The sequence below is a fragment of the Protopterus annectens genome, chromosome 10.part0 (genome assembly GCF_019279795.1).
Source record: "Protopterus annectens isolate FY-2018-M chromosome 10.part0, PAN1.0, whole genome shotgun sequence".
Lineage (NCBI taxonomy): Eukaryota > Metazoa > Chordata > Ceratodontiformes > Protopteridae > Protopterus > Protopterus annectens.
This window is the reverse complement of record NC_056744.1, coordinates 1,591,635,165-1,591,661,720: the sequence shown is the minus strand read 5'-3', so window position 1 is coordinate 1,591,661,720 and position 26,556 is coordinate 1,591,635,165. Positions and strand designations below refer to the sequence as shown.

Genomic DNA, 26,556 nt, shown 5'->3' with positions numbered 1-26,556 from the left:
GTTCAAGTAATATATGTTTCTGTTTGGGTATTCAATGTAATGGATTTTCGTTGTTTTAATATAGACCCGCTGCAGTCATATAGTTTAGTTGGCTCTCTGGGGTATCTAGATGAAAATTAGTCCAGACATTGAACTTCTTGAATTATAAATCTGAATGTTTTCTAATTATCAACCATCGTATGTCACTAAGATGGTCTTCTATGCATATCAGCTCACAGGCAAATATCTCCTTCATCCAGATATCCTTCAGATGATAATCTTTATAGAAATAAGAAGGTAATGGATCTCAAGCCTCTGATATCTCTCCAGATAAAGATCCAAAACATGGAATTATATTTCCTTTGTTAATTTTCTTCTAACATGTTAGTAATGCATCAAATATGAATTCAGATACTTAGTACTTCGTATTTAAGAAAGGCAGTCAAGCCAAGCAGGTCCACATGCAAGGTATGATTTATACCTAAACTTAAAAGCAGGCGCTAACATCATTTAGTTGAACCCAACAACAGATTTTCAGGTAACAATGGCTTTGACTACAATTTCACCTGACAAGGAATCTGTACACCTGTACAGATTTTTGGAAGAAATTATTCATTCTTTCAATTTGTTTATTACTGCAGACAGCTATCCAACCTACAGATGTCAGTATATGGCAGCCATATTATTCCATTTCTTACACACTGTCCTATACTTGCCAGACAATTGTGTTATAAGTAAATTAGGATAACTTCGGCATGAGAATAAAGTTGTTTTTCTTATGCCTTACGGTACCAATAATTTCTAAATTTATTCTTCAAGCTTCAGACAGTCATAATCTGGAGACATCCTCGGCTGATAAAAATCTGCTCTCTCCAGATAACATCAAAAAAGTCTTTTCAAGATGTTTGCCTTGTTATGGATGCCATTTCTTCAGCAAAAAATGCATGCTCTTTTGTGACACGCGGAGAAGAAAGATAAGGGGTTCAGGCGCCTAGGCAGTGAGACATTTCCCTGTGGTACATTTGACTGGGGATACATGGCTGAAATGACAGTCAGCTGCAGAGAAATATGTCTGTTTGCAAATTCCCTGTGGGCAAAGAGAAGCACATACTGCCATGCTCACAGTTTTAATAACCAAATGCATGGAGGCAGAAGAAGTAATGAGTGTTGTGCTTAGTGTTGAGTGCATACTTATGTAACTGCAACATGTAGAAGTGTCCTACAGCATGGAAAAAATCCTGCAGGCTACTGTTGTGACATTTATGCTCCAGTATGCATTTTAGGTAATGTTCCCTAGAGAATGTAAAGGGGGTAATGGTCCACACGCACCATTTATAATGGTACTGCCCATTGTGCACTGCATTTGTACTGCCACTGACATGCCCTCTGGCCAGCCCGCTGCTGATGCTTGCCATATTGTCTGCTGTCTCATGTTACCTTGGGGATCATGGACATTGTTTTCCCCCTGTGACTTTGGTTCTTGAAGTTGTGGGCATGGCAACACATTCTTCTCTTTGTCCACAAGGAATTTGCAAACAGCCATATTTCTCTGCAGCTGACTGTCACTTCAGCCATGTGTCCCCAGTCAAATGTACCACAGGGAAATGTCTCACTGCCTAGGTGCCTGAACCCAAGGATAAGCTTAGACATGCTGTTCATTGTATTCCATTTCTGAATACCATCGGCCATTTTAAAGGCCTTTCTCTAGACAATACCTGCAGACAAAATGACAATGGCAAAAGCAAAGAAAAGAAGACCTGGACTCCGTAAATAAAATACCAGCAAAATAGGGTGGCTAAATCATATAGAATTTGCTCTTTTCTCCATACCTGCCATTTACTGATGTGGGTGCGGAATTCATACATGTTTTATAAGTATGGCAGTAAATTGTCTCAGGCAATTAGCAGTCCAGTTTTCTCTAAAAAGCAGAAATATGATTTAAAACTAAGTGCACACATTTATGGGATGGCGTATAGGAAATGATGAAGATGCTATGAAGGTGGGTCACTAGGGGATGTTTACTGATGGTTAGCGTACAGACAGTACAGGAGGGCTTGGAGCAAATGGCAAATTGATGGAAATATGAGGGAAATGCAGATAACGTCACATGTGGAAGGTGTGTATGGAAGTGAGTGAAATATGGGCTCAAGCAAGGAGGGAACGGAAAGAATGAGACGGTTGGGAGAGCGATACCGGATACGTTGTGGAAGGAGAGGTTAGAAATTCACACTACTGGGGAGGTAAGAAAGATAATTACAAAGGCAGGGAAGTAGGGATGTTGGCATTCCCTACAGAAATATCCCAAAATGGGAGGAGGAGGATGGTCTAGATAGGGAATAGAGAATGGATAAGTAAAAACTTAAAAAAAAGCTGAGTCAGAGAGAATGTAGAGGTGATTGGTTGAAAGAGGGCAAGGAAAAAGAAAGTGATGTTCAAGTGATGTTGATTAGGTAAGAACAGATGACTGGGAATGTAGGAATTGTTAACTTTGGGAAAAAATTGTGTACACATCTGACTTTATTCATTTGAAAAATTATAGCAGCTAAGGATAATTCAGTCTTACCATTTGGTATCTTTAATTTGAACCTCTGCTGCGGTGGTGCTGTGGTAGTGTTGTCACCTCACAGTATGACGTTGTCCTGTTCGATTCTCAGCTACAGCATCTTCTGTGTGGAGACATGCATGAATGGGCTAACCTTCGCTGAAGGTTTGTGTCAGAGCTGGCAACTTGGCACGTAAAAATCTACTGCCAATCATTAGCGGACCAGAGTTCCGCTGTGGCGACCCCTAACCGGGAAAAGCCGAAAGACACAACAACAACTTAGACTTATTAACAACAACCACTTATTAGAGGCATGCTGGGCACTAATGCAGAAGATATGGTGGTTTAGAGTTGTTCTCCGGAATCTGTTATCCTATCTGCCAATGATGGCATTCACTTGCTAAGACACAACAACAACTTAGACTTATTAACAACAACCACTTATTAGAGGCATGCTGGGCACTAATGCAGAAGATATGGTGGTTTAGAGTTGTTCTCCGGAATCTGTTATCCTATCTGCCAATGATGGCATTCACTTGCTTGCATCAGGTTTTAACTAATGTTATTAATTTATTCATTTTCAAGTATCTGCTTTATCTTATTCAAGAAGGTGGCAGGAATTAGGCAGAAATCCAATGTGGGGCAGGCTGCTGTGCATGAGCAGAGGAACAGACAGAATCAGTGACAGACTGCATACATACCTGTGGAAAATGTTAACAAAAATTTGCAAATTTAGTGGCAGATTAGTTCATCTATTAGAATGTGTTTGGAATGTGTGAGGAACTACACAGACACTGATAGGAAATGAAATCTACACACGTACAGCACTGCAATCAACAACCAAAATGGGAGACCAAGCACAGGGAGGCAGCAAGAGTAATGACTCTATCACTGTGATAACAATTTAATAAGTGCAAAATGTTGGGTTGTGTCTTGCCTTGATCAGTAAGCATCTTGAGTAATTTCTAGTGAATCTTTTGTGGGATTAGTATATCTATGTATACCACAAAGTTAGTGCATTTGAACACGGAGCCTATCTTGGGTCACATCTATTTGGATACTAAGAGATTAAACAGTCTGCTATTTATCTGTTTATTTATTTTCTTGCACTTAATTCATATGAATATACTTCCCCGATTATTGCACTTAGCATCCAATATTGCATAACATATTTTTCCAGTTTTTAAACGTATTATGCATACTACTCAATAGTTCTTGTGGTTGGACTAAAGGGCCAGGAAAAAATGTGCATCCCTTCAGGATGGTATACTGGGAAAAGCCTGATCTACAGTTATGCAGGGCTGCAAAACATATGGTTAGATTGGTTAAGCTTTATTTATTTCTTTTTTTTTTTTTGAGTAGGGAAAGATGGTATCTAGCATTTCTAATTCTGTGTGTCTTTTTACTTCAGTGAAACTCCATGCATTCCTTGGGTTTCAAATATTCTGCCCTTTTATGGTCTGGTGGACATCCTTATTATCATTGCAGGAGAAAATGCCGCAAACTTCTTGATATTAACATAATAAATAAATCCTCTTGTACTGTTTCACATAGACTAGATGACCTAAGTTAGGTTCTCCAGAATGGACATTTTCTCCAGAACTGGCTCCACTCTGGCACATCACAGTGATGCAGCATTTAGTACTGCTGTCTGACAGTGCATGGTTTTGCATTCCTTGGTAGGGGTGCCTATTGTGCAGAGCTAACAGTGTCCTTCCTCCCTATACCTACACGGGTTTAGTTGGTGTTGAGATTTGTGTCCACATCTGAAAGATATGCTGCAGGTGACCTGTTGAATTTCCAAACTATCCTTAGGTGTGTATGCCATGTGTGATTGGTGTCATAAAATTCATATATGGATAAGTTAGAGAAGAATTAGCTAAATGCAAGCAGTTGAGCTAAACAGGAATATTGCTGTGAGTATTGCACTGCATGCATGCATTTCAGCTGTCCAGAATTCTGCAGAATATCCCTAATTTTGTTTTGAATGATATTTTTGACCTGCTACTCACAAAATTTTTGATTTTCTGCTAAATCATTCAGGATTACAGTTGATAAATAATGCCACACATTGGAGTTTAATGTTTCTTATTGTTCAGAAAATGCATGTTGAGGAACACATTTTGTTCTATTAACTTGTGAATTAGAATATTTAAAAATGTCCTTAATTTGTTCCCTCAAATCATTATTTTTGGCTTTGTCTAGATTTCTTGTACAAAGATATTGAGAGCAAACATAAAGATTTTTAAGTTTATTCTCCAAACGCGTTAGAGACAAAGTGAACTGGAGCTTGTATTACAGAATAAATAACAGTAGAAGTAACAGAATAGAGATATACATCTTGAGTCTTGACATGTTCTAAAAGTGAAATCTGTTATCTGTTAAAGTGGCCTAAGAATCTACTTCAAGAGAAATCTTGATGAGTGGATGGGAAATAAAAAATTCACCCTGGGGATCACTCCAGTGGCTCTACTTGACAGAGGCACTGGGAACTAATGTCAGGTGACATGATGCCAGGGTAATCCTACGGGCTACGCTTGTAGAGGCTCCAGGGCCATTAGTCTAGTACACACCTATGAACCTATGAAAGTTTAAAATGTAGCTGTTACATACAGCAAAAACAGTACTGAAGCATAGAAAAACAGAGGACGGAAACTACCTGACACAGGTGATCTTCCCATTCCCTGCTAGTTAAATCGGCTCTTTATCCTGGTTATTCCACAATGTAGATTCTGCTTTGATCAATAAGCCTTTGTTATGACTGCTTGCTGTGTACTGTTTTGCTGCCATTACTAGATCTATCAGTGTACAGACTGTAGAATGCTATGTGAGAGCTGAAGTCTTTATGTACCCCTACAGCTCTGGGGTAAGAAAAGCACACTGCAAGTAATGAGCATAATCACTTACCTTTTCTCATGAAAGAGAATCTGTGATCAAATATGCTATCGGGCAAAGTGCTGTAGTTGGACATGTGGTTCTCTTTCATAGCCGTGAAAGAAGTGTGGTTAACAATCTTCTGCACAATATCATCTGGCAACTCCTTCTCAAGAAATGCCATCACATTCCGGATCTCTCGTTCTGGGTTCTGCAAAGGAAAACTTTTAGTTATGAATGTCAATTGGCCTTGTGTCTTTTAGACAGACATTGTTTTGTTTGGCTACATTTGTATGTGCAGCTTATCTTAAATGGCTTTTCACAAGGGGTTGACTGAAGGGAAAAAATTCTGTTTTATTAAGTTAGAGGGAAGTATCCTGGCACATTGTGTCACGCATCTCTATTCATGCTGGCACTGTTGTGTTGAAAGTACCTGTTCAGTTTGGGTATACCAATTTACGCATGGGATATATACACAGCATACTGTCTGACTCCACATAACAGCACAATGAATACTTATAGGGCACTATAACACCTAATGAACCCAAATTAATTCATATATAGGATCATAGGAAGTTACTAGGCTATTGGCCCTGAGGCCCTTATAAGCCTAGCCAAGAATTTAGCAGATGTTACAACAAGTCAGCACCCTATGCTACTGTCCAGCAGGGACATAGGTGGAATCCCAGGGGTGTATTTTCTGTTCCCCATCCAGTTATCCAGGTTGCACTTAACTGATTGCAAAAACCAGTTGCACAAATTACACAGATATGTAGTAAAACAGAAGTGCAGAAAACAATTGAAAATAAACACTTATCTTTTTCCAATATCACAGCAGGGCAAATGTCAGAAGGCCAATCTCTTTGCAGCTTTGAGCAGCTTGAGCAAACAAATCAGTTTTGTCCTAGTCTAGAAACAAGTGCAGATCAGCATTCTCCTGACTACAAACTGGTCTTCTGATTCATCATTCAGTCATACACTAGCAGGTTATTAAGGTTTCCTGAGTTCAGTTTTCACCAAGACCTTTTGTATTAGTCTAGTTTTCTTAGCTGCCTAATGTCATTTTCCAACTGCTGTTAGTCTGTCTGCTCCCACTCACTCACCTCCTTCAATTTTTCATAAAATATGTAAAGGATTCTATATTTGTCCTTCTTCTCCCAAAATGCGTTGACATGATCATGCCAGGATCCAGCGACAACTGTTGAAGGAAAATACAAGACAGTGACTTAAAACAGCAGTTGATAAATGTCTGTACACTGTTTCTGTGTTATATATGAATGCGTATTGCATGTGTCCTGCACCTATGATAAAATCTGAACTCTTTACTTGGGGGGGGGGGGGGGGGGGCTGCTTATGATTCAGTTTCTTGTCTGCAGATAGAATCCACAGCTTCTAGCTACCAGTTTATTTGCACTCCCCATGGTGCTACACTATGACTGCTCAAAGAGCACAGCACAAGCTATATATGGGATGTGTGCACTTTTTTTATTGACTCATTTATGCATAGAAGGCATTTTTTCCTATGCACTTCGTTTTAATTAGTTTGCTAGCAGGAAGAAAGCCATGTCTGCATCAGTCTTAACAGAGTATGCTACCAGATTCTGTGGGAGAAAAGGGTTGGTTACCATGTATTGGTGGATCTTCCCAGCTGTTAAAAGTTACTGAAATGTCAATTCCATTTACGTAAAAGAGAAATGGAAGGAAGGAATGGAAACCTTTCTTCTCTAATTGCTAAATGATGTTCTACATAACCACTGTGCTGCAGTTGCTAAAGACCACTGTACTCCCTGAGTATGTTAGTACAGAGAATGCCAGAACCAGCAATCTGTCTTCCATCTTGTGGGAGACACTTTCCAAAAATAAGCTTTATCCGTCGAATGGGGATGTGTGAACAATGAGTTGTGCTGGACAGTAGGAATGAGAGGAAACTTGGTATTATTGAATGAGTGGATACATGTGCGCATGCCCACACAAACACAAACACACACACACGCGCAGACACACACCACACACACACACACACACACACACACACACACACACACACACACACACACACACACACACACACACACACACACACACACACACACACACCATTACTACTCTTGTCTTGACAATAGCAACCTTTCAGACTTTTCTATGTTTAAATTTCTGTAGCTACCACCAAAGGACAGCGTATTAATAGATCATTAACATTCAGATGGTAAGAACCCTTTAAGATTTAAAAAATGCATTGAGATGAATATTTTCTTTCAATCCATGTTCAAATGGGTCTACTTTGAATCACTGAAAACTCATTTCACTGAATCACATTTCACTGAATGTAAGTACTGTTGGGCAAATAAAACATATATGCCCTTTCCCCACTGTAGTGTGATCCTGGAGTTAGTATATATATATAGTTAGGGGGTGTGTGGGTGACACAGCCTCTCACATTGGGGGGTGTAAGGGAGCTTAGCCTTCCACCTACTTTTGACTTTAAATTGTTAGCTTTCAGTGAAATGAGATTCATAAATATAAAAGCTAAGTAGGTGGGGGGGCTATGCCCCCCACACCCCCCCTAACTATATATACTAACTCCAGGATCACACTACAGTGGGGAAAAGGGCATATGCATTTTATTTACCTAACATTACTCAAATTCAGTGAAATGTGATTCAATGAAATGAGTTTTCAGTAAATCAAAGTTGACCCATTCAAACTACTTTTAACAAAGCTGAAGTGATAACTGAGACTTTAAAAGATCAATACATGCAGATCCAATAACCTGGCAGGAGACTCTCTGTTCTCTAATACTCTTGGAAAGCACTGGAATCTTCTACCCTCTGAACTCGTATCTCTGTCTTCACTAACACTTTTTAAACAGAATCGAAAACAATTTCTCAATACACATTGTTTATGCCCCTGTACTAACCCTGACTAACTTTCTGCCTTTACACTAATGAATACTCTTCACCTTTATAGACTTATCCTTAAAGAACCAAAAATAACCATGTTATTGCAATTTAAATATATGTATATATGTATATAGTAACATCTCTTGTACATAATCCTTTACTGTTTGTGTTATGTTCATGATGAGTATTGTATTATTTTTTTATTAACAACAGCTGTTTTAGCTCGGACTGTTGAAACTTTCTATATTGTATTTTGTATGTGTCTTGAACTTTTCTCCCCAGGCCTCTACTGCAAATGGACATGTATCCAGTTAGTCTAGCCCAGTCAACAAATGTAAAATAAATAAATAAAATAAAACCCCATTGTCACAAGTCAGAAAAAAACAAAAGTTTTAAATTCTTATTCAATATCCAGATCACATGCTCTTTAATATCCTTACTCCACATCCAGTGAAAACGACACATTCCATTAAAACCTTTTTAGTAGAACCTGAAGAATAACACTGCCTCTTAAATCCTCACCAATGCTCAGCCAGTAACTGAGGCTGTTATTTATTTTATTTATTTATTTATTGCATTTGATTACTGGAATAGTCCACTGGGTCTAACGAACCCATTTTCAGATGAGGCTCGGGGAGAAAATCTCCACAGTAGAATACAGACAATTTAAATTATACAGTAATTGTATATAAACAAACATTTAAATAGTACAGGGAATTGTCTGATATAATTATAGATAGCATCTGTATGGATTCATACCAAGTATGAGCGTATTAAGCCTACAAGATAAGAATCAGAGAGAAAGGAAATAGTGTTAAGCAGTGATATGTAGAGCTGGTAGAAAGTATGTAACAGAATAGTTTAAGAGAAAGGAGAGATGGTAGGAGTGGTCAGGTTTTTGATTTAGTGGTAGAGGTACAGGTACATATCCAATGTGTGGTGAAATGTGATTTGAGGGAGTTTTTGAAGGTCAGGGGATTAGAGATGAGTACAGGAAGAAGGTCATTCCATAGTTTGGAGACACTAAAGGAGTATAGCATATGGCCGGCGGAGAGTTTAGGTTTGTTGACATTTAGTAGTAGTTTGTTTTCGGATTTGAGGTGCCAGTTGGGCTGGTACAAGGTTAGTAAATTAGTGAGGGCTGGACAGGCATTAGGGAAGTAGATAAGTTTGTGGGCAATGCTAAGTTGTAGGTATGAAAGGTGGTTGGGGAGTTCAAGCCAGTTCAGGTCTTGCTGAGTGGTACAGTGGTGGGTGGAGAACTTGGTATTTGTAGCAAATTTGGCAATTTTGTTATAACATGAGATGAATTTGGTTTTCAGAGAGGATTGTATGTTTGTAAGGATGGGTGTGCCATATAATAGAGTTGGGAGCAAGAATGCTGAGGTGAGAGCTTTTTTTGCAAGTGGAGTAAGAAAGTGGTTGTGCCTGTAAAGGGATCCTAGCTTTTGATGTTTTTTTTAACATTATTGTGGACATGAAGGTCAAAGGTTAGGCTGTCGTCTATGGTGACGTCAAGGAGTTTAGTATTGGAGACAACCTCTATAATGGTATTGTTTTGGGATTGAACAGTGAGCTCAGATCTATTTATTGGGAAGTTTTTAGTTGGAGTAAAGATTAAGAGTTTAGTTTTATTGGGATTCAGGGCTAAGTGATTGTGAGACATCCATGATTCAGTGGATGTAAAGGCTTCTTGGGTTATTTTTTTGTAGTGCAGGGGAGGATTTGGAAGAGCAAATGATAGTGGAGTTGTCAGCATATTGTGCTAGAGTAGAGTTAGAAAGGCTAGTGTGGTAGTCATTGATAAATATACTGAAAAGGAGTGGCCCTAATATAGATCCCTGAGGTACACTAGTTTTGGTATCTATGAAAGGGGAGAAGGAGTGTTGCCAGATGGTAGACTGTTGCCTGTTAGTGAGATAGTTAGAGAACCATTGGAGAGTAGTGGGGGATAGGCCAAGTTTAGATAGTATGGATAGTAGGAGGGGGTGTGAGACAGTATCAAAGGCTTTTGAGAGGTCAATAAAGAGTGCGGAAACTATGGATCCAGAGTCACGGGTTCTGTTAACTGTGTCCAGAAAGAAATGAGGGCAGTGTTAGTGCTGTGGCCTGGCCTAAAGGTGTGATGTGTCGGAGAGAGCAGCTGATGTGTGACTAGGTGATTGAGGTGCTGAGTTTGGACGCATTTTTCTGAGTATTTTTGAAATGGGGGATAATATGGCAATGGACCTGAAGTTGGAGATGTCAGAGTTTTTGCCACCTTTATGGAATGGAAGAACATATGCCCTTTTCCAGATATCAGGTATGCATGATTCCTGGATAGATCTATTGACGAAGATGCTGATGGGATATGATATAGATGAGGCTGATTGTTGTAGGAATTCAGCAGGTAGGTTGTCAGGGGCATTGGTGCAAGGCTTTAGTTTAAAAAGAAGTTTCTTTATGGTAGAGGTGGGTGTAGGAGAGAGAGAGAGAGAGAGAGAGAGAGAGAGAGAGAGAAAGTGGGGATAATAGAGGAAGGGGGATGTGGGGCACTACTGTGGAGCAGATTTTTGTTAATGGGTGGGAAGGTGGTTGTAAGTTTATTGATGGTTTCTATGAAGTAGGAATTAAAAAGTGAGGCTAACTCCGCTGGTGTTTTATCAGGGTTTGGGGATGGATTTTGGTTTGTTCGAGGGTGTAGGAGGGAGTTGATTGCTCTCCAAAATGTTTTTGGGTTATGGCGATGCTGGTTTTGGATTTTTTGGAAGTGTTTTTTTTTATCTTTAGTAACTAACCTTTTGGCCTGATTGCGAAGTTGTTTGTAACGTGTTAGATAGTTTTTTAGCCAGGTTTTCCAGGATTTGTGTCTCTGGAGGACATGATTGTTATTGTCTATCAGTGACATTCCCCATTTAAGCAACAGGTAGTGTTCAGACTGTGAAATGGTTAGTCTAAATTTCTGATTAGTACATAGAGAATTTACTAACTGAAGTCTGGTGACTTCACAAAAAGGACTTTTTCAATTTTCAATTAGTAATGAGACCCATTCCTTTAAATCCTTGGCCATCTTCAGAAAGAAAAAAACTTCCTTTAAAACTCTAGTCAAGAAGAAGAGACAGATCACAATTCTCTAAATTCTGGCTTATTATCTAGAAAATGACAAACATTGCACCTTTAAATTCCTGGCCAGTATCTAGAAAGTGACTATGTCTACTCTAGTCCTTGGTCACCTCAGAGAAAAAGACTTTGCATTTTAAAATTCCTGGTTCTTATCTAAAAAGTGGCCATGTATTTTTAAATCCTTAGTTGCTACTACGGCAGTGACAACTCCATTTAAAATTCTTGGCCAGTACCATTTCCTTGCATGAATCGTTGCAGATACTCTTCCCAGGTCCCTGGATCTGGCTGAATCAAGTTCATCTTGTCAAAGAAGTAATACGATACAGCAGTGTCTTTGGCATTCCTTGCAACATAGATCACCTGAATGAAGAGCAGAAAGAAATCACGTTTAGCCTGGAACGATTAAATACAAAAACATAAACTGGTAAAATGAAGTTCTAATTGCTAATAAATTCATTGCCTGAGATGAAAAACAGTCCGACTTAAATGTTTTTATTACATTTATGTTTTCTCACAGATGTTCTTTTCCAAGGGTGCAGCAATAGCCTTTCAGTTTCAGTCTCACTTTTTTCTATCACTTTCACTAACTTTTCTCCAAACCTGCTACCTTTCTAAGAGCAGAACAATGCAGAAAAAAAACTTTTTACACATTTGTCAGAATAATGGTGTGCTGGAAGAAAACTTTCACTTTTGTGAATTTTCTTCCTGTCTAACTTTTTTTTTCTCCGGTGACAACATCATACGTAACATTTTTATCAGTTTGCTATAACCAAATTTACAAAAAATAGTGCATGGTTTTCCTTCTTCCAATCTGCCATTTGTTTGTGCAGTCATGATTTCTATGGAAACAATTATCTTGATTGTTCTCTAAACTTCCATCTACCCAAAACCCCTTTTTCCCCATTTTGACACATGGGGTCAGGGTGTCGCTTCAACAGTGGCAATATCTAGAGCCAAGGTTTACACTAAGTGGTGGCTACCCCTGCCACAGTAGTTCTTCCAATGACCTAACAGCCCATTTGCTGCCAGTATTTCCATCCCCTGTGATCCCCACTCTTGTGGTGTTGCAGCTACAGTGTTACCCACATTCAGACAATCAGTCTACTGGGGAAAGGGTCAATGCTTTTGAAAAATCAGCAGCCATTAACACAGTTTCAGAATATATCATCCATTTTGGTTCACAGTTCACCTTCATAGGAAGATACCCCTCTTGTGAGAGCTATCAAAGGGCAAGCAAAATTAGGCACAATCTTTCTATAGTACCCAAATACTTCAGGGAAAGCCTTTACCTGTCTCTTAATGGAGAGTAGAGGCCAGTTGTATGGACTCTATTTCTTTTTGCTCCTCCTAGGACCTCACATAATAGCTCCTCAACCTGTGCCAAATTGACACATTTGTTCCTGGGAGTCAGAGTGGGACATTCCCAGGCTTGACAAGATCCAGAGAATCCTGATCATCCTTCCTTTCACCCAGTCACAATCAAGTGGCTGTGAGCAGACCAGCTTGCTGATCTGGTGGTTGTGGCCTAACCCTCTTCCATGGGAGCACCCCCCGACATCTCCTGCAAGGTCCACTACTGCTGCCTGTGATTTTACTTTGATGATGTAGGCTTTACAGGCATAGACTCCACTGTATGTAACACCTAGTCTTCCCCTAGTGGTCACTCTTGTGGCACTGCAAAGCTGCCTCTTTCTCCCCAGAATGAAAGAATATCCAGCAACCACTCAATTCTATCTTTCTGGACAGCTCCTACAGACTTCAAAGCTGCTAAGTGAACTTGGATCACCTGCAATGTGGTCAGAACTTTATCCCTGTACACCACCAAGCTAGGTTAGGCCTCTTCTTTTTCTGCTTGTGGTCTTACCATGCCATTTTCCCACAAGATATCTATCCAGCAACCACTCAATTCTATCTTTCTGGACAGCTCCTACAGACTTCAAAGCTGCTAAGTGAACTTGGATCACCTGCAATGTGGTCAGAACTTTATCCCTGTACACAACCAAGCTAGGTTAGGCCTCTTCTTTTTCTGCTTGTGGTCTTACCATCCCATTTTCCCACAAGATATCCAAAATACTTGGCTACCACCATGTCCAGTTTATTTTTTCTAAGCAATCACAGTCAAGCTTGCCCATCTTGCAGATCCTAGCCCAAGCTGCACTTCTGGTAAATAAGACCACCTGTTCTCTAAAGGAATTATCATGCCACTCAGGTATGTAGCCACATATAATCTGTGGGCCTTCACTGTTTCATACATCAGCCTATGAACAGTGGTTGGAGCTCCATTTAGGCTGTATGGTAATGTCTATGGTGATGGGAACAGTTTTCAGGTTTTCCTTCAGAGCCATAGATGCAGCATCTAGGACATTCCTTTATATGGTGCCACTCAACATTATTAAGGGGTATTAAAAAACTTCACGATTAGATACCTCTGGATCTTGAAACGTGGGAGCTAATCAGGTTCCATTTCTGCTCCCTGCCCTGACTGTCCTTCCTCAGATTTCAGTGAAGAAAAAAAACAACAATTTTTTTATTTTAAACTGCAGCAAACTATAGCAACCAGTAGCTACAGTTTAGACCACACACAGAGCACTATAGCCCACAGGTTTTGACTGCAAATGTAATACCAGATTTTAAAAGACGATATGCACTAATGAGTGATTGGGATCTGATGTCTCATTGCACCATAACACTTTTCACCTGGGCCATTGCTCCCTTCAGCTGGCCCTAGCTACACTACTGTTATCCTTGAGAATCTAATACTATCATGTTATAACCAATTTGAGCACTTTTTTAAAATTTCTTCCATTAGAAACTGTGGAAATATCTTGTGTGCTGCAGATTTATGGGGTTTATAAGACTGTGTGTATGTGTGTGTGTGTGTGTGTGTGTGTGTGTGTGTGTGTGTGTGTGTGTGTGTGTGTGTGTGTGTGTGTGTGTGTGTGTGTGTGTGTGTGTGTGTGTGTGTGTGTGTGTGTGTCTGTTTATGTGTGTGTATTTGTGACCCTGGTACGTACTTTTTTAAGGTCTCAGTCACTCCAAATGTGTCTCTGTCATGGTCAGTCAGTTTAGTTCTCCCAGGCATTCCTAAAAACACTCATTCAAATCTTAAAATGAATTCTTTGAACTCTTGAAAATGATTCTTTCAGCTATAATTCACAAAAAGACTCCCTGGTGTCTACTTTACAAACTTCAGGCTCTAATTGATCTGCAGAACTCTTTGCTTCCTTCCCTGTCTGTAGTACTTGAATGCAATAATTTTTATCTATTTTTTTCTTTATAATATATATGTATATGTGTATGCTGGCATACTACAAAAGAAACACACACACACACACACACACACACACACACACACACACACACACACACACACACACACACACAAGAAAAGTATGTCACATTGCCAAATACAACATCATAATTATGCTAACACATTAGAAAATGCTCTGACTTCTGAGCCATCAAACACACAATTAAAAAAAAAAGTTTTAGCAGTGGGTAGACCCCCCCTCCATAAGCACAACCCCATCTTAGATTGTACAAGCTATACAATCACCAATCACACAAAGAGTGTAGGTAAGTGCTTGCACTGTTGAGTGATTGCATTCTAAGGAGCCTCCTTTGTCTATTAACAAAAACAACAACAATCTAAGTGATTCATAAGAAACCCCACAGTGGCAGCATACCTCTCAACTGTCCAGATTTTTGCAGAATGTCCAGATTTTTGGCTCATATTTTTGCTCTGTTCCTCATAAAAGATGCGGTTTTCTGGCAAATCACTGAGAACCTGAGAACTGAAGTAATTAAATAATTACATACATTTGAGTTTCACACTTCACATCCTTCAGAAAATGTATGTTAAAACAAGTTATGTTATTCTAGCAACTTTCCAAGTTTATAAGAGTAATATTTAAAATATGTCCTATTTTTGGGCCTTTGTCCCCCCCCCCCCATTTTGTTGGGCTTTGTCCAGATTTCTTATACTTGGTATATACTTCTCAGAAGTTCAGGTCAAAACTAAGGGGTTGTGGCTGACCAAGTCTGCAGACAACTGCAAACTGGGTGCAATTATAGAATCCCCAAAGGATGTCAGTATACTCCAGGAGGGTCTTATACAGACCAGCGACTGGTTTCTTAGTCACAGTTTCATACTGAATGCAAAGAAATGAATCATCATTCCCTTTGGCACAAATAATGTCCCTTCACACTATCAAATCAACAACAAAACCCTAAGTAACAAAGATCAAGAACAGAATACCAAATAAATCCAAGGAGCTATCCGGTGAAGCAGGACTGGCAGAGCACATTGAATATTACAAAAACACTTTTATTCATAGTAAAGATGAATACTTTCATTTCCATTAAATTTAAAACTTCATTAGATAAAAACATCAGCTCTCCTCTATTTGTTAAAATTAAAACAAATGCCATCATAGCTGATTAGACACCCCCCCAGCATAGCCAATCAGAACACATAACAAAAATTTCAAAACATAAAAATAAAACAGTATTAAATAGATGAAATCGCACATACATGTCCTTAAAACTATATTAATAAATGAATGAAATAATTACATTTAGAAGACATTATCATTCTAATGCCTTAAGTTTAAGCATACGTGAGATGGAAGCCTGTTGGTTTAGGTCAGGCCAATGAGATGCATTCAAACATATTTGCCATAACTCATGTCATTCTAAAATCAGTGTCCATGGTGTCCATGCTCCACCCCTTTCATTCATCACTAAACTCTCCAGTATAACAAATTTAAAACAATATCCTTGTTTTTCCATACAATGTTTAGAAAGTGCATTTGTAATCTTTTTTTAAATGTTATGAACCTAATGTGCTCGTATATACTGTTCTTTGGTCTTAACAATATAAAAACAGGAACAACTCAAACATAGGGCACAATACACAACTTTCTCTGAACTACATGAAAATGTCCCTTGTAATTTAACCTTCAAGCCACTGATATTAATTTCATCAACCTCCAAAATACAAGTACAATAGGGACAAAAACCACATTTTCTCATGTCCTAGTATATGACGCAAAAATATTTTTCAAATTTCTCCCTTTTCTAGATACAATACTGGGTCTGTCACCTAAATAATCCCTAATGTTCTTATCATTATTTAAATTCTCCCAGTTTTTGAATAAAAAACTTGGTGACTCTTTTTACCAAAAGTGGTTATGAGCTTTTAAAAATCATATTAATCATATTACCATCAACCATACTCTGCAAACACTGGTAACTAGATCTTCTCTCTATGGATATAATCTCCGTGGTTGCCACTGTTACAGTGTCCACAGGAAATTCGCCTAAAATGGGAACAAAATGTCCCCTCTCTCATTTGTTAATAACTTCCAATATAACCTCATTCACTAAATATGTGGGAAAACCTCACTTAAAGAACATGTTCCTTAATACTTCACATTCATCCAGGTATGACTCTAAGGTACTCACCATCCGAGCTGGCCGAACAAATTGCCTTTTGACAACAGCCCATTTTTGTTTACAAGGTTGGACACTAGTGAAATGCAGTAAACTATTAGAATATGTCTCTTTTCGAAAGATTTCAGAAACAAATCTTTTACTATATACATCTTTCGTTAACCACACATCCAAATATGAAATATCCTTATCACTAATAGTTTGTGTGAAACACAAAAAAGAAATTGTTTCATTTATATATATATTTAAAAAAAAACATCGATTTCTTCCTTTGGACCATTCCATAAAACAAAAATGTCATTCAAAAAAACAGTATAAAGATGACAAAAAGCAAAATACAGCGAGTTAAACAGATATTTTTTTCTCCCCGTGTAACATAAGGTTTGCATATAAACCCCCACATGCCAACCCCATGGCTACTCCTTCTGTCTGTAGAAAAAAATTATTTTTTAAAAAGGATGAAATTGTTCAGCAACACCATTTCAATAAGTTGTTCAAACATATTTGCACATGTGGGATCCCTTTTTCATGTAATATTTGCAAAACCATTCCACACCACGTTCATGGGGGATTACCATGTATAATTCCTTGATATCAGTCGTAATAAGCATACATGACCCATTATAAGCTGTAACACCAATCCTTTGTAAAAAAATCCCAAGAATCTTTGTAGATACAGGTTCATCCATTACAAAACCTTTTAATTTGATGTCTAAAAACTTAGCTAAGGGGTGAGTAATGGAGCCTCTTGCGTCAACAATGGGGTGCTTGGGGAGGTTGCTCGATGTTTTTATAGTTTAGGGAAAACAAATATCACTGGGGTAATAAGATAACGTGCATTAAGGAAGTTAAACTCATCAATCGAGATACTACCTTCAATAAACAGATCTGCAAAAACCCTTAAAAAACATTTTATATGCCTATAAGACCCATTTAATTGGTTTAACAATGGCCTAAGTACCCAGGAAGTGGTAATGGACTTGGGTTCACAAATCAACTGCAACCTTAATTTTCACCACAATGTGTCTACTGTAGTAAGGAAGGCTTTCTACATAGCACACTTGATTAGTAAAGGCATCATCTCAAAAGCAAAAAAAGGTTATAACTCCTCTATAAAAAAGCACTAGCCCAGCCAATAGCTGAGTATAAGCCCCATTTGGCAAGTACCATACGAAGCACCTGCATCAAATGGAGAGACCTCAGATGTTTTTAACAAAGAAGGTCAAGGGGCTTTAGCACATGCCGTACACAGACTGACTAAAGTCCCTGTCGGTTTACTTTGTATCATATAGGCTTCTTAGGGGAGACTTATGCCTGGCTTAAAGAGCAATCTCAGACCCAAACCTAATGAACTTGCAGCATATCTGTAAATCAAACAGGACTAGGCCCACCCATTCCATAGACCTAATTATGGCCTGTGACTTAAATAGGACATGCTGGATGGACAGATTTATCGCCCAGCAACTGCTGTATATTTGGAATAAGTTACCTATTCATGTAAAAAAGGGCACCTCTGTGACTGGATGAGTGGATGGGGCACCATAAATTCTTAATGGAAATAGCACCCACAACCCATCTGGACATGGGTAGTCATTTCTAAGTACAATGTTTGGTATTAATTAGCATTTCTATGGCATTACATTGGGGTGAAATTGCTAGGATTTAAATGACCTCTGAGTCATTAGCCTACTAATTTCCTATGATCCTATGATCTGAAGATGTTGAGAGGTATGGTGGGCAGTAAGGGCCATGGTAAAAAGGCCTTGTTTCTCTGATGCAGTATTCTGCAGTTCATAGATGCATTTACTGCAGAGAGGAAAGACCTTATTACTGGGTATTCTGTATATCCATGAAATGGCATTAACTACCACAGATTGCAGATCAACACTTCCTGCAATAGTTTAGTATTGTACACCCCTCCCCCCTCAGTCACTCCCCATACAGACACAAGCACATGGTAAAACATACACTTGCAAACTCACCACATAATCCATACCTGTCCTGGTTCTCAGAACATCTATAATATCTCCTTTTCTCCCACAGAGATAATTCATGGATAATTACAGTCAGTCCTTAATTCCATAAATTTGAGGTTCACATATTTCTCAGTAAGTGCATGATAGGCCAAAAGCTGTTTATGAGGTTGAGAGGTATGCCTAACATTTCCTGTCCCTCTCTCTTGTAAGTCACAACATGTTGCAGCCATTGCATAATGCCCAAGATCCTCAATGTATGTATGTGTCTTTCGGCTTTTCCCGGTTAGGGGTCGCCACAGCGGAACTCTGGTCCCTGTTACTCTATCATTTTTTCATGGATTAATGCAGGGGTTTCTAGTGTCAAGGATGTATGTTCAAATCCCTTCCCCCATGTAGTTTCCTTTCTTTTAAATATTTTTAAAATAAACCGCTGGTGTCTAGGGGCGGTACAGAATGCTAATATCCTCCCTGGGTGGGGGTGGGGGGGTACAGTGTTTAAAGTTAGTTTAGTGCTCTTTACAGCATGCTACTTATCTCTGGTGTTTGATGGTGGAGCTGAGGACTAATATCCTCTCCAAGTGGGTGGGGGTACAGTGTTTAAAGTTGGTTTAGTGCCTTTTACAGCATGTTACTTATCCCTGGTGTCTAGCAATTCCCTGCACCATTTTTTAATGTACTTTTAAGTCATGCCATATTAACTATCCCAGTTGTCTAATGTTCTCTTATTCCAATGATCCTATTCAGTCTATGTGCCAGTCATGTACAAGTAGAGAGTTATTCCTGGTATTCCTCCCCAACCTTGATCTCTAGAGTGTTTAAGTGACACTCAGTCATGAGTATAGAGTTATTGTTGGTGTTTAGTATTCCCCCTATCCCAAGGTCCTTGCAGTATTTAAGTGTCACTCAAGCATGTTTACAGAGTTATACTTGGTGTATAGTGTCCCTCCCACCCTAATCCCATTATGTTTAAATGCCAATCAGGCACAATTAGAGAGTTATCCCTGTTGGTAAGTGGTCACCCCATCTAATGTTGAAGACTCTGCTCATTAGCCAAGGGGTGTATGTATGGAGGTATGCCAGCAACCCCAGAGAACATATGCATGCCTACACACACACACACACACACACACACACACACACACACACACACACACACACACACACACACACACACACACACACAATTTTTTATACCCCATAATTGTGCCAGCACAGACGATATTTCCACATTGCTAAGGAACAATACAAATTTAAAAGCTTTCAGTATCATGGGAAATTGACTAATGAGATACAATAAGAAAACCACTTAACAAATTAAGCTAATGCATTAATTCATACATACACACACATCAGCATGTACTATGTTGATCACAAACAGTCAAAACTAAATCAATTGACATATGGGGGTCTGTGCCTCCTACTCCCATTGGTAATTATATATATATATATACTAACTCTGAGATCACAAAACAATGGAGGAAGGGCAAAATACCACTCCTCGCTATATAGAAATCCTGCTTGCAAAGTAGCTAACATCTAGTGATGAACTAGCACTTCGAAAAAAAAACAATCCTTCTAACAAAATGTTCGATCTAATGAACGTACTATCAAACCCACTGTAGCCACATGCACACACACACGCACACACACACACACACACACACACACACTCACACACGCACCCTTTATAAAAGAAATGTGTTCACATTAGAATGAAAGAACATTAAAATAAAAGAACAATGATCATAAAATAAAACACTGGCGATAGCCAATTTGAAAATGCTATTACTTGCAAAATGGTGTGGACTCTAAATACACTAAAAATAAAATGCATATCGAAAGTATAAAATTAACTAATCTTAGCATAACCTTCACTACACCTCAGATATTCATTACAAAGAAAATCTACTATGAAACCTCCATTCAAAAAAGCCTCTGCAGACTGCTTAGAGCTCTGTAATACAGACACTTTGGAAATGAATGTAGCCCACTAAGGATAATGGGGGACAATATCCTGATATTAGCACAAGCTAAAATGAACAAATGGAATACATAGGGCCTGTTTTGTGTGTTAAATGACTTATCTTATAGTGTAGGCTAAGAGAACTTGGTTTGTAATTCCAGGTTTCACCAGTTGTCATGAAACCCACTCCATTTACAATGCAAGATATTTCATGCTTCAAGCCAATGCCATAGTATAGCGGGATAAAGCCCTAATTATGGTGCGGGTGACCTGGGCCTGATTAGTAGCTTGGGTGTTTGAAGTGCTGGCAAGCCATTTTTTGCAAAATCCACATGTGCAGTTTTACAAGCTATACAATCGTCAGTCACACACACAGGCTAAGTGTCTTTCTGCCTGCACTGTTGTGTGCTTGCACTGTCAGGAACCTCCTTTGTCTATTAGCAACAATAACAATAATCCCAAGGATTCATTAAGAACCCCACAGTAGACTGTAGAGGAGGGAGGGGGTGGGTGGTCATCAAGACTTTCCCAGCAGGTTTAGGTCATAAATGAAAAAATACCCTGGTGGAAGCAGTCAATGCCACAATCTCCTCAACACACCCTTAGGTTCCAGGCTGACCTCAGCCTTGGAACAGAAGTCTGGGGTTGTGGGAGAAGTTAGTAGTCCAGGAGATGAATAATGACAGTGGTCACTTAATGCACCTTTCATATATAATAATTGTGACAACACTTATTTAATGCTTAAATTATTGATGTTGCTTATACCGTTTCACTTTTTGTGTATATATACTTATATATTGCTATTCTTAAAACAATATCATAACTGCATCTGGAATAGTTGGTTTAATGAGTTTTCAACAATAATTATGCCAGCTGAAAGAATAATGCAAGTGCACTGCTAACTCAAAAAGATGCTGCATTTGTAGAACCCAGAAATAAACGCAAAAACATTCATACCATATTGGGTGGATAACAGATCATAATGTACTGAATAAAGAATTAAATAGAGTGAAATGGGACTTAATCAGTAATGAAATAGACACTAAATCCTTTTGGGATGCCATTTACAATAAATTTTGTTAGCAAAAGGGACAGATCTTGTATTTAGACCACATATGGTAAAATGGTTAAAGAGTATTCATTAAAAGGAGAGAGAATTTTCTTAGCAAACTAGTCAAGAGCACAGCTAGAAAGTGTAATAGCTGCTAAGGAACAGAACTGTAACCTAAAGTGCACATATAAAAAGATCATTTTATATTTATATAAATAACATAAAATTTCAAGGGGGAAATGCCCTTACTTTGTGCAGTAATGATAAAAATTGTTATTCCGTGCCATGGGTTCACAGGTAGTAGGTTACTGATCTATGAGAAAGCCTAGCCTTATATTCTTATAGTAGATGTTGGTCCTTATATTTTGCATGCAAATAACCTGCAGGCAGGTCAAACAAAGATATGTTGCAATATTTACATGTTTCCCCTCTCCATGAGATACAGTGGTACTAAACTAGGTTGAATTTGCAAACCACAGGAAAGAAAAAAGACTGAATACCACTAGGCAGGAACCAGGCAAATAAAACAAGATACTTGAAAATAAAAACACTAGTCTTTATTTTAACAAAATATAATACTCTTGTGCCTTGGCTTACACACAGCCTTCAAGGAGTACTAAAATACACAAATAACAACCCTACTATATATACACATCCAAATTATCCAATTAAGCAATTAAAACAATATTGATTAATCAGATAAGAACTCTCCAATTACAATCCACATTAAGACCTGAGAGATATAAAGTATCACATTTTAGAATAAATATAGATTCTTTATACAAAAGTTTTCTCTTACAAACATTCTCTAAATTAAATTGCAAAGACACATTTTCCAAAATAGTTGCTTTTAAGAAATCCACTAAAAAAGGCCAACTCTCCAAAAGTACAAAAACACTGGTGCAGAAGTCACAGAACTACACTCTTTATTAAAACAAACAATTCCAACCACGTTAAGCGCTTTCACCCAGGAATCTCCCGAGCTTCATCAGAACACTCAATAAAGCCATAACAATCCTTTTATAGGGATGTTCCCCCTTATTTCCTCCAATCAAATAACCTCATTAATAAATATGAGCAGTCCTTCTTAATAATTCACATATTTTCAGTACTTCACATTTGCAACACATGTAAGTTATAGTGAAACATTTAACATTAACAATACTAAATGCACACCTTTAAAATCCGCTGTTAAAAATGTTAAGTCAAATTTAAAAATATCTTAAAAATATATACAGTAAAAATACATATTTGGCATAGATAAAAAGTTACAATTTCGCTGCCCTTAATCTAAGGACGCTGTTGATGCTTAAATGGTCATTCAGCCTTGATTTTCTTGTAGTATCAAGTTTTAATTGCCAAAATAACTCTTTGTATTCAAGATGGGCTGCCCATAATCCACCCCTTAGGTCTTGCTTAACCTGTTCTATTATGTCAAATTTAAACTTACTGTCTTTACATTCCTTTTGATGTCTGTATAATGCATTTGTGTCTTTATGCTGTGAAACATCATGTAAATGTTCATATGTTCACCTTCTTATAGGTCGCTCTGTCTTGCCTATATAGAAACTGGGGCATTCTGCACATGTAACAATATAAACTACTCCTTTACTGTTACAGTTATAATGTTCCTCAGCCATGATTCTGTAATTTCTCGCTGAAAGGTATAAACCAGAAAAAAAGCAGGTAGATATAGATGTGGATTTTGTAACCAGCATGGTAACATTCTTGAAAAGGACAGTTTATACTGAATGCCACAGTTTCTATATAGGCAAGACAAAGCGACCTATAAGAAGGCGAATATATGAACATTTACATGATGTTTCACAGCATAAAGACACAAATGCATTATACAGTCATCAAAGGGAATGTAAAGACAGTAAGTTTAAATATTACATAATAGAACAGGTTAAGCAAGACCTAAGGGGTGGATTATGGGAAGCCTGTCTTGACTACAAAGAGTTATTTTGGCAATTAAAACTTGATGCTACAAGAAAATCAAGGCTGAATGACCATTTAAGCATCAACAGCGTCCTTAGATTAAGGGCAGTGAAATTGTAACTTTTTATCAATGCCAAATATGTATTTTTACTGTATATATTTTTAAGACATTTTTAAATTTGACTTAACAGTTTTTAACAGCGGATTTTAAAGGTGTGCATTTAGTATTGTTAATGTTAAATGTTTCACTATAACTTACACGTGTTGCAAATGTGAAGTACTGAAAAGATGCGAATTATTAAGAAGGACTGCTCATATTTATTAATGAGGTTATTTGATTGGAGGAAATGAGGGGGAACATCCCTATAAAAGGATTGCTATGTCTTTATTGAGTGTTCTGATGAAGCTCTGGAGATTCCTGGGTGAAAGTGCTTAACGTGGTTGGAATTGTTGTTTGTTTTAATAAACAGTGTAGTTCCGTGACTTCTGCACCGGTGTTTTTGCGCTTTTGGATAGCTGCTTTTAAACCACTAGGGTCAGAATCATGATGTGAAAAATGTTCAGCAACAGGACTCTCCACCTTAGCATACTTAATGTTTCTGACATGTTCCTGCAACATCAGTTTCAATTTTCTTTTGCTCTTACCTATATATATATATATAATGTGTGTATATATATATATATATATATATATATATATATATATATATATATATATATATATATATACATATGTGTGTGTGTGTGTGTGTGTGTGTGTATCAACCCACATGGACACGTAAAGCATGTATAACACCCTCAGTGTTACAGTTGTATAAATCAGAAGAATAAAAAGGAACCGCATTTACGTAGTCAAATGTCCTAACAACATATTGACAAGAACAACAATGTCCACATGGGTAGGTACCCAATAAGGTGGGAGAACTAGACAGAACATCAGGGAGCAGAAAAAATATATTAAGAACCAAAACATCTCTTAAATTCCTGCCTCATTTTTATGACATACTAGGAAAAGGATATAACACGTATGACAGTTCTTTAAATCTAAATAAGAAGTTCCTCTAATATTTAACTAAAGCTACCACCCCAGAACTGAAAACATTATATGTTGTCACAAAGTAAATTTTCCTTTTTTTCACCACTATATTGACCCAGCACAGGGGTACAACTTGACTCAAAAGCCTCATGCTGTGCTCTCCTAGATACTGTCCCATTAAGCATGTTCTTAATAGCAGATTCAATAAGTCTTGAATCATACCCCCTGGAACAAAATGTGGGGGACATCATTGTCATTGTTACTAAGTCTCCTAAGATGGACACACTCACCATAAGACAGAGCAGCTAACACATGGGGTGGATGGTAACTATAACCATCTAAAAATTGTCCCCAAACCAAAAATTTTCTATGTACAGATGCAAACAACTGACCTCCAGAATACAGAGATAAATTAACATCCAAAAAAGTAATCTGTCTTCCAAAGTGAGGACCATCAAACAAACAAAACAAAACAAAAAAAAAACAAATTGATTACTTTGCAACTTCTGATAAAAACCATAAACAATATTTAACCCACTTTTACAAATAAAAATTAAATCATCAATAACCTGATAAGAGTTAACCACAAATCTATTAAAAAATTACACTGATAAAGAGATTCTAACTCATATAAACCCATAACTAAATTGGCATACATGGGGGTAAATCATCCCCCCATTCCAGTCCCTTGTAACTCGTGATATATACAATTACTAAATGCAGAAAAAAATAAATTATTAGTCAAACAAAAATATAAAAGGTATAATACACAATTAGACAACAGGGTATCTTCCAAAAATATTTAACAGCCTCAAGACCCACATTATGTTTAGTATTGGTATAAAGACTTCGCACATCAGAGCACATAGAAAACATATCTTCTGACCATACTAAGTCAGAAATTATCCAAAAGTCACGTGTCCCTAATATAAGATGGCAACTTCAGGACATACGGTAACAAGAATTCATGCAAAACATACGCATACGGTAAGAAAATACTTGCAGGCTGACACTATTGGTCTTCCAGGAGGATTCAAGACATTTTATGTATCTTAGGAAGGCAATAAAATACTGCTAATTCACCATCAAAAACTTGAAATTTATTATCTAAATCGGCCTGAGAAAAATATCCTGGTCTGCAACTTTTTTCCAATAATTAAACATAATTTACCATAGCCCTGTTATAGTCTGCAATATGAACTACCCCGTAGATGTGACCATCTTGTAAGTGTGACAAACACATTTGTAAATATTGAAAACAGTTCATAATAACAATTTTATTGCCTTTGTCAGATGGTTCAATAACTAGATTGTCATTTTTAGAAAGTAGCTGTAACTCACCCCACTCTTTCTCAGATTACATTGAATATTATTGTTTGGAGACATAAACTTTTTATAAACTGATTCAACTGGAAAATTAAGCATACCAGAAAACTGTTGGATACCTTCATGCTTGAAAGGTGGCATTAAAGAACTCTTACAAGTAACCTTTGTAATATCTAAATGACTATAAGCATTGACACTATAATCACTCCCCAGATCAGACAAATAAGAATAAAAACTGGCGTCCTCATTACCATTATTAGGAATTTCACTTAAATAGTCAACATTGTTTAAATATTTTAAACGGTTCAGACCCCCATTACATTCAAAAAATACAATAAATGCAATTTATGTATTAATCTAAAAATCTCACATTTTAAAATATGCATTCATGGTAAAACTTGAGTCCATACTC

The 26,556-nt window shown here is 37.7% G+C and overlaps 1 protein-coding gene across 1 annotated transcript in view; it reads right to left on the bottom strand.

Moving 5' to 3' along the window:
• The window catches only part of LOC122813764 (sulfotransferase 1C2-like), a 157,331-nt gene that overhangs the window by 8,979 nt on the left and 121,796 nt on the right, over positions 1–26,556 (bottom strand). The window contains exons 4-6 of the mRNA XM_044086255.1: positions 11,631–11,757; positions 6,499–6,593; positions 5,429–5,606 (exon numbers count right to left, since the gene is read on the bottom strand). Coding sequence (XP_043942190.1) covers positions 5,429–5,606; positions 6,499–6,593; positions 11,631–11,757 — 400 coding nt within the window. The remainder of the gene's footprint in view (positions 1–5,428; positions 5,607–6,498; positions 6,594–11,630; positions 11,758–26,556) is intronic.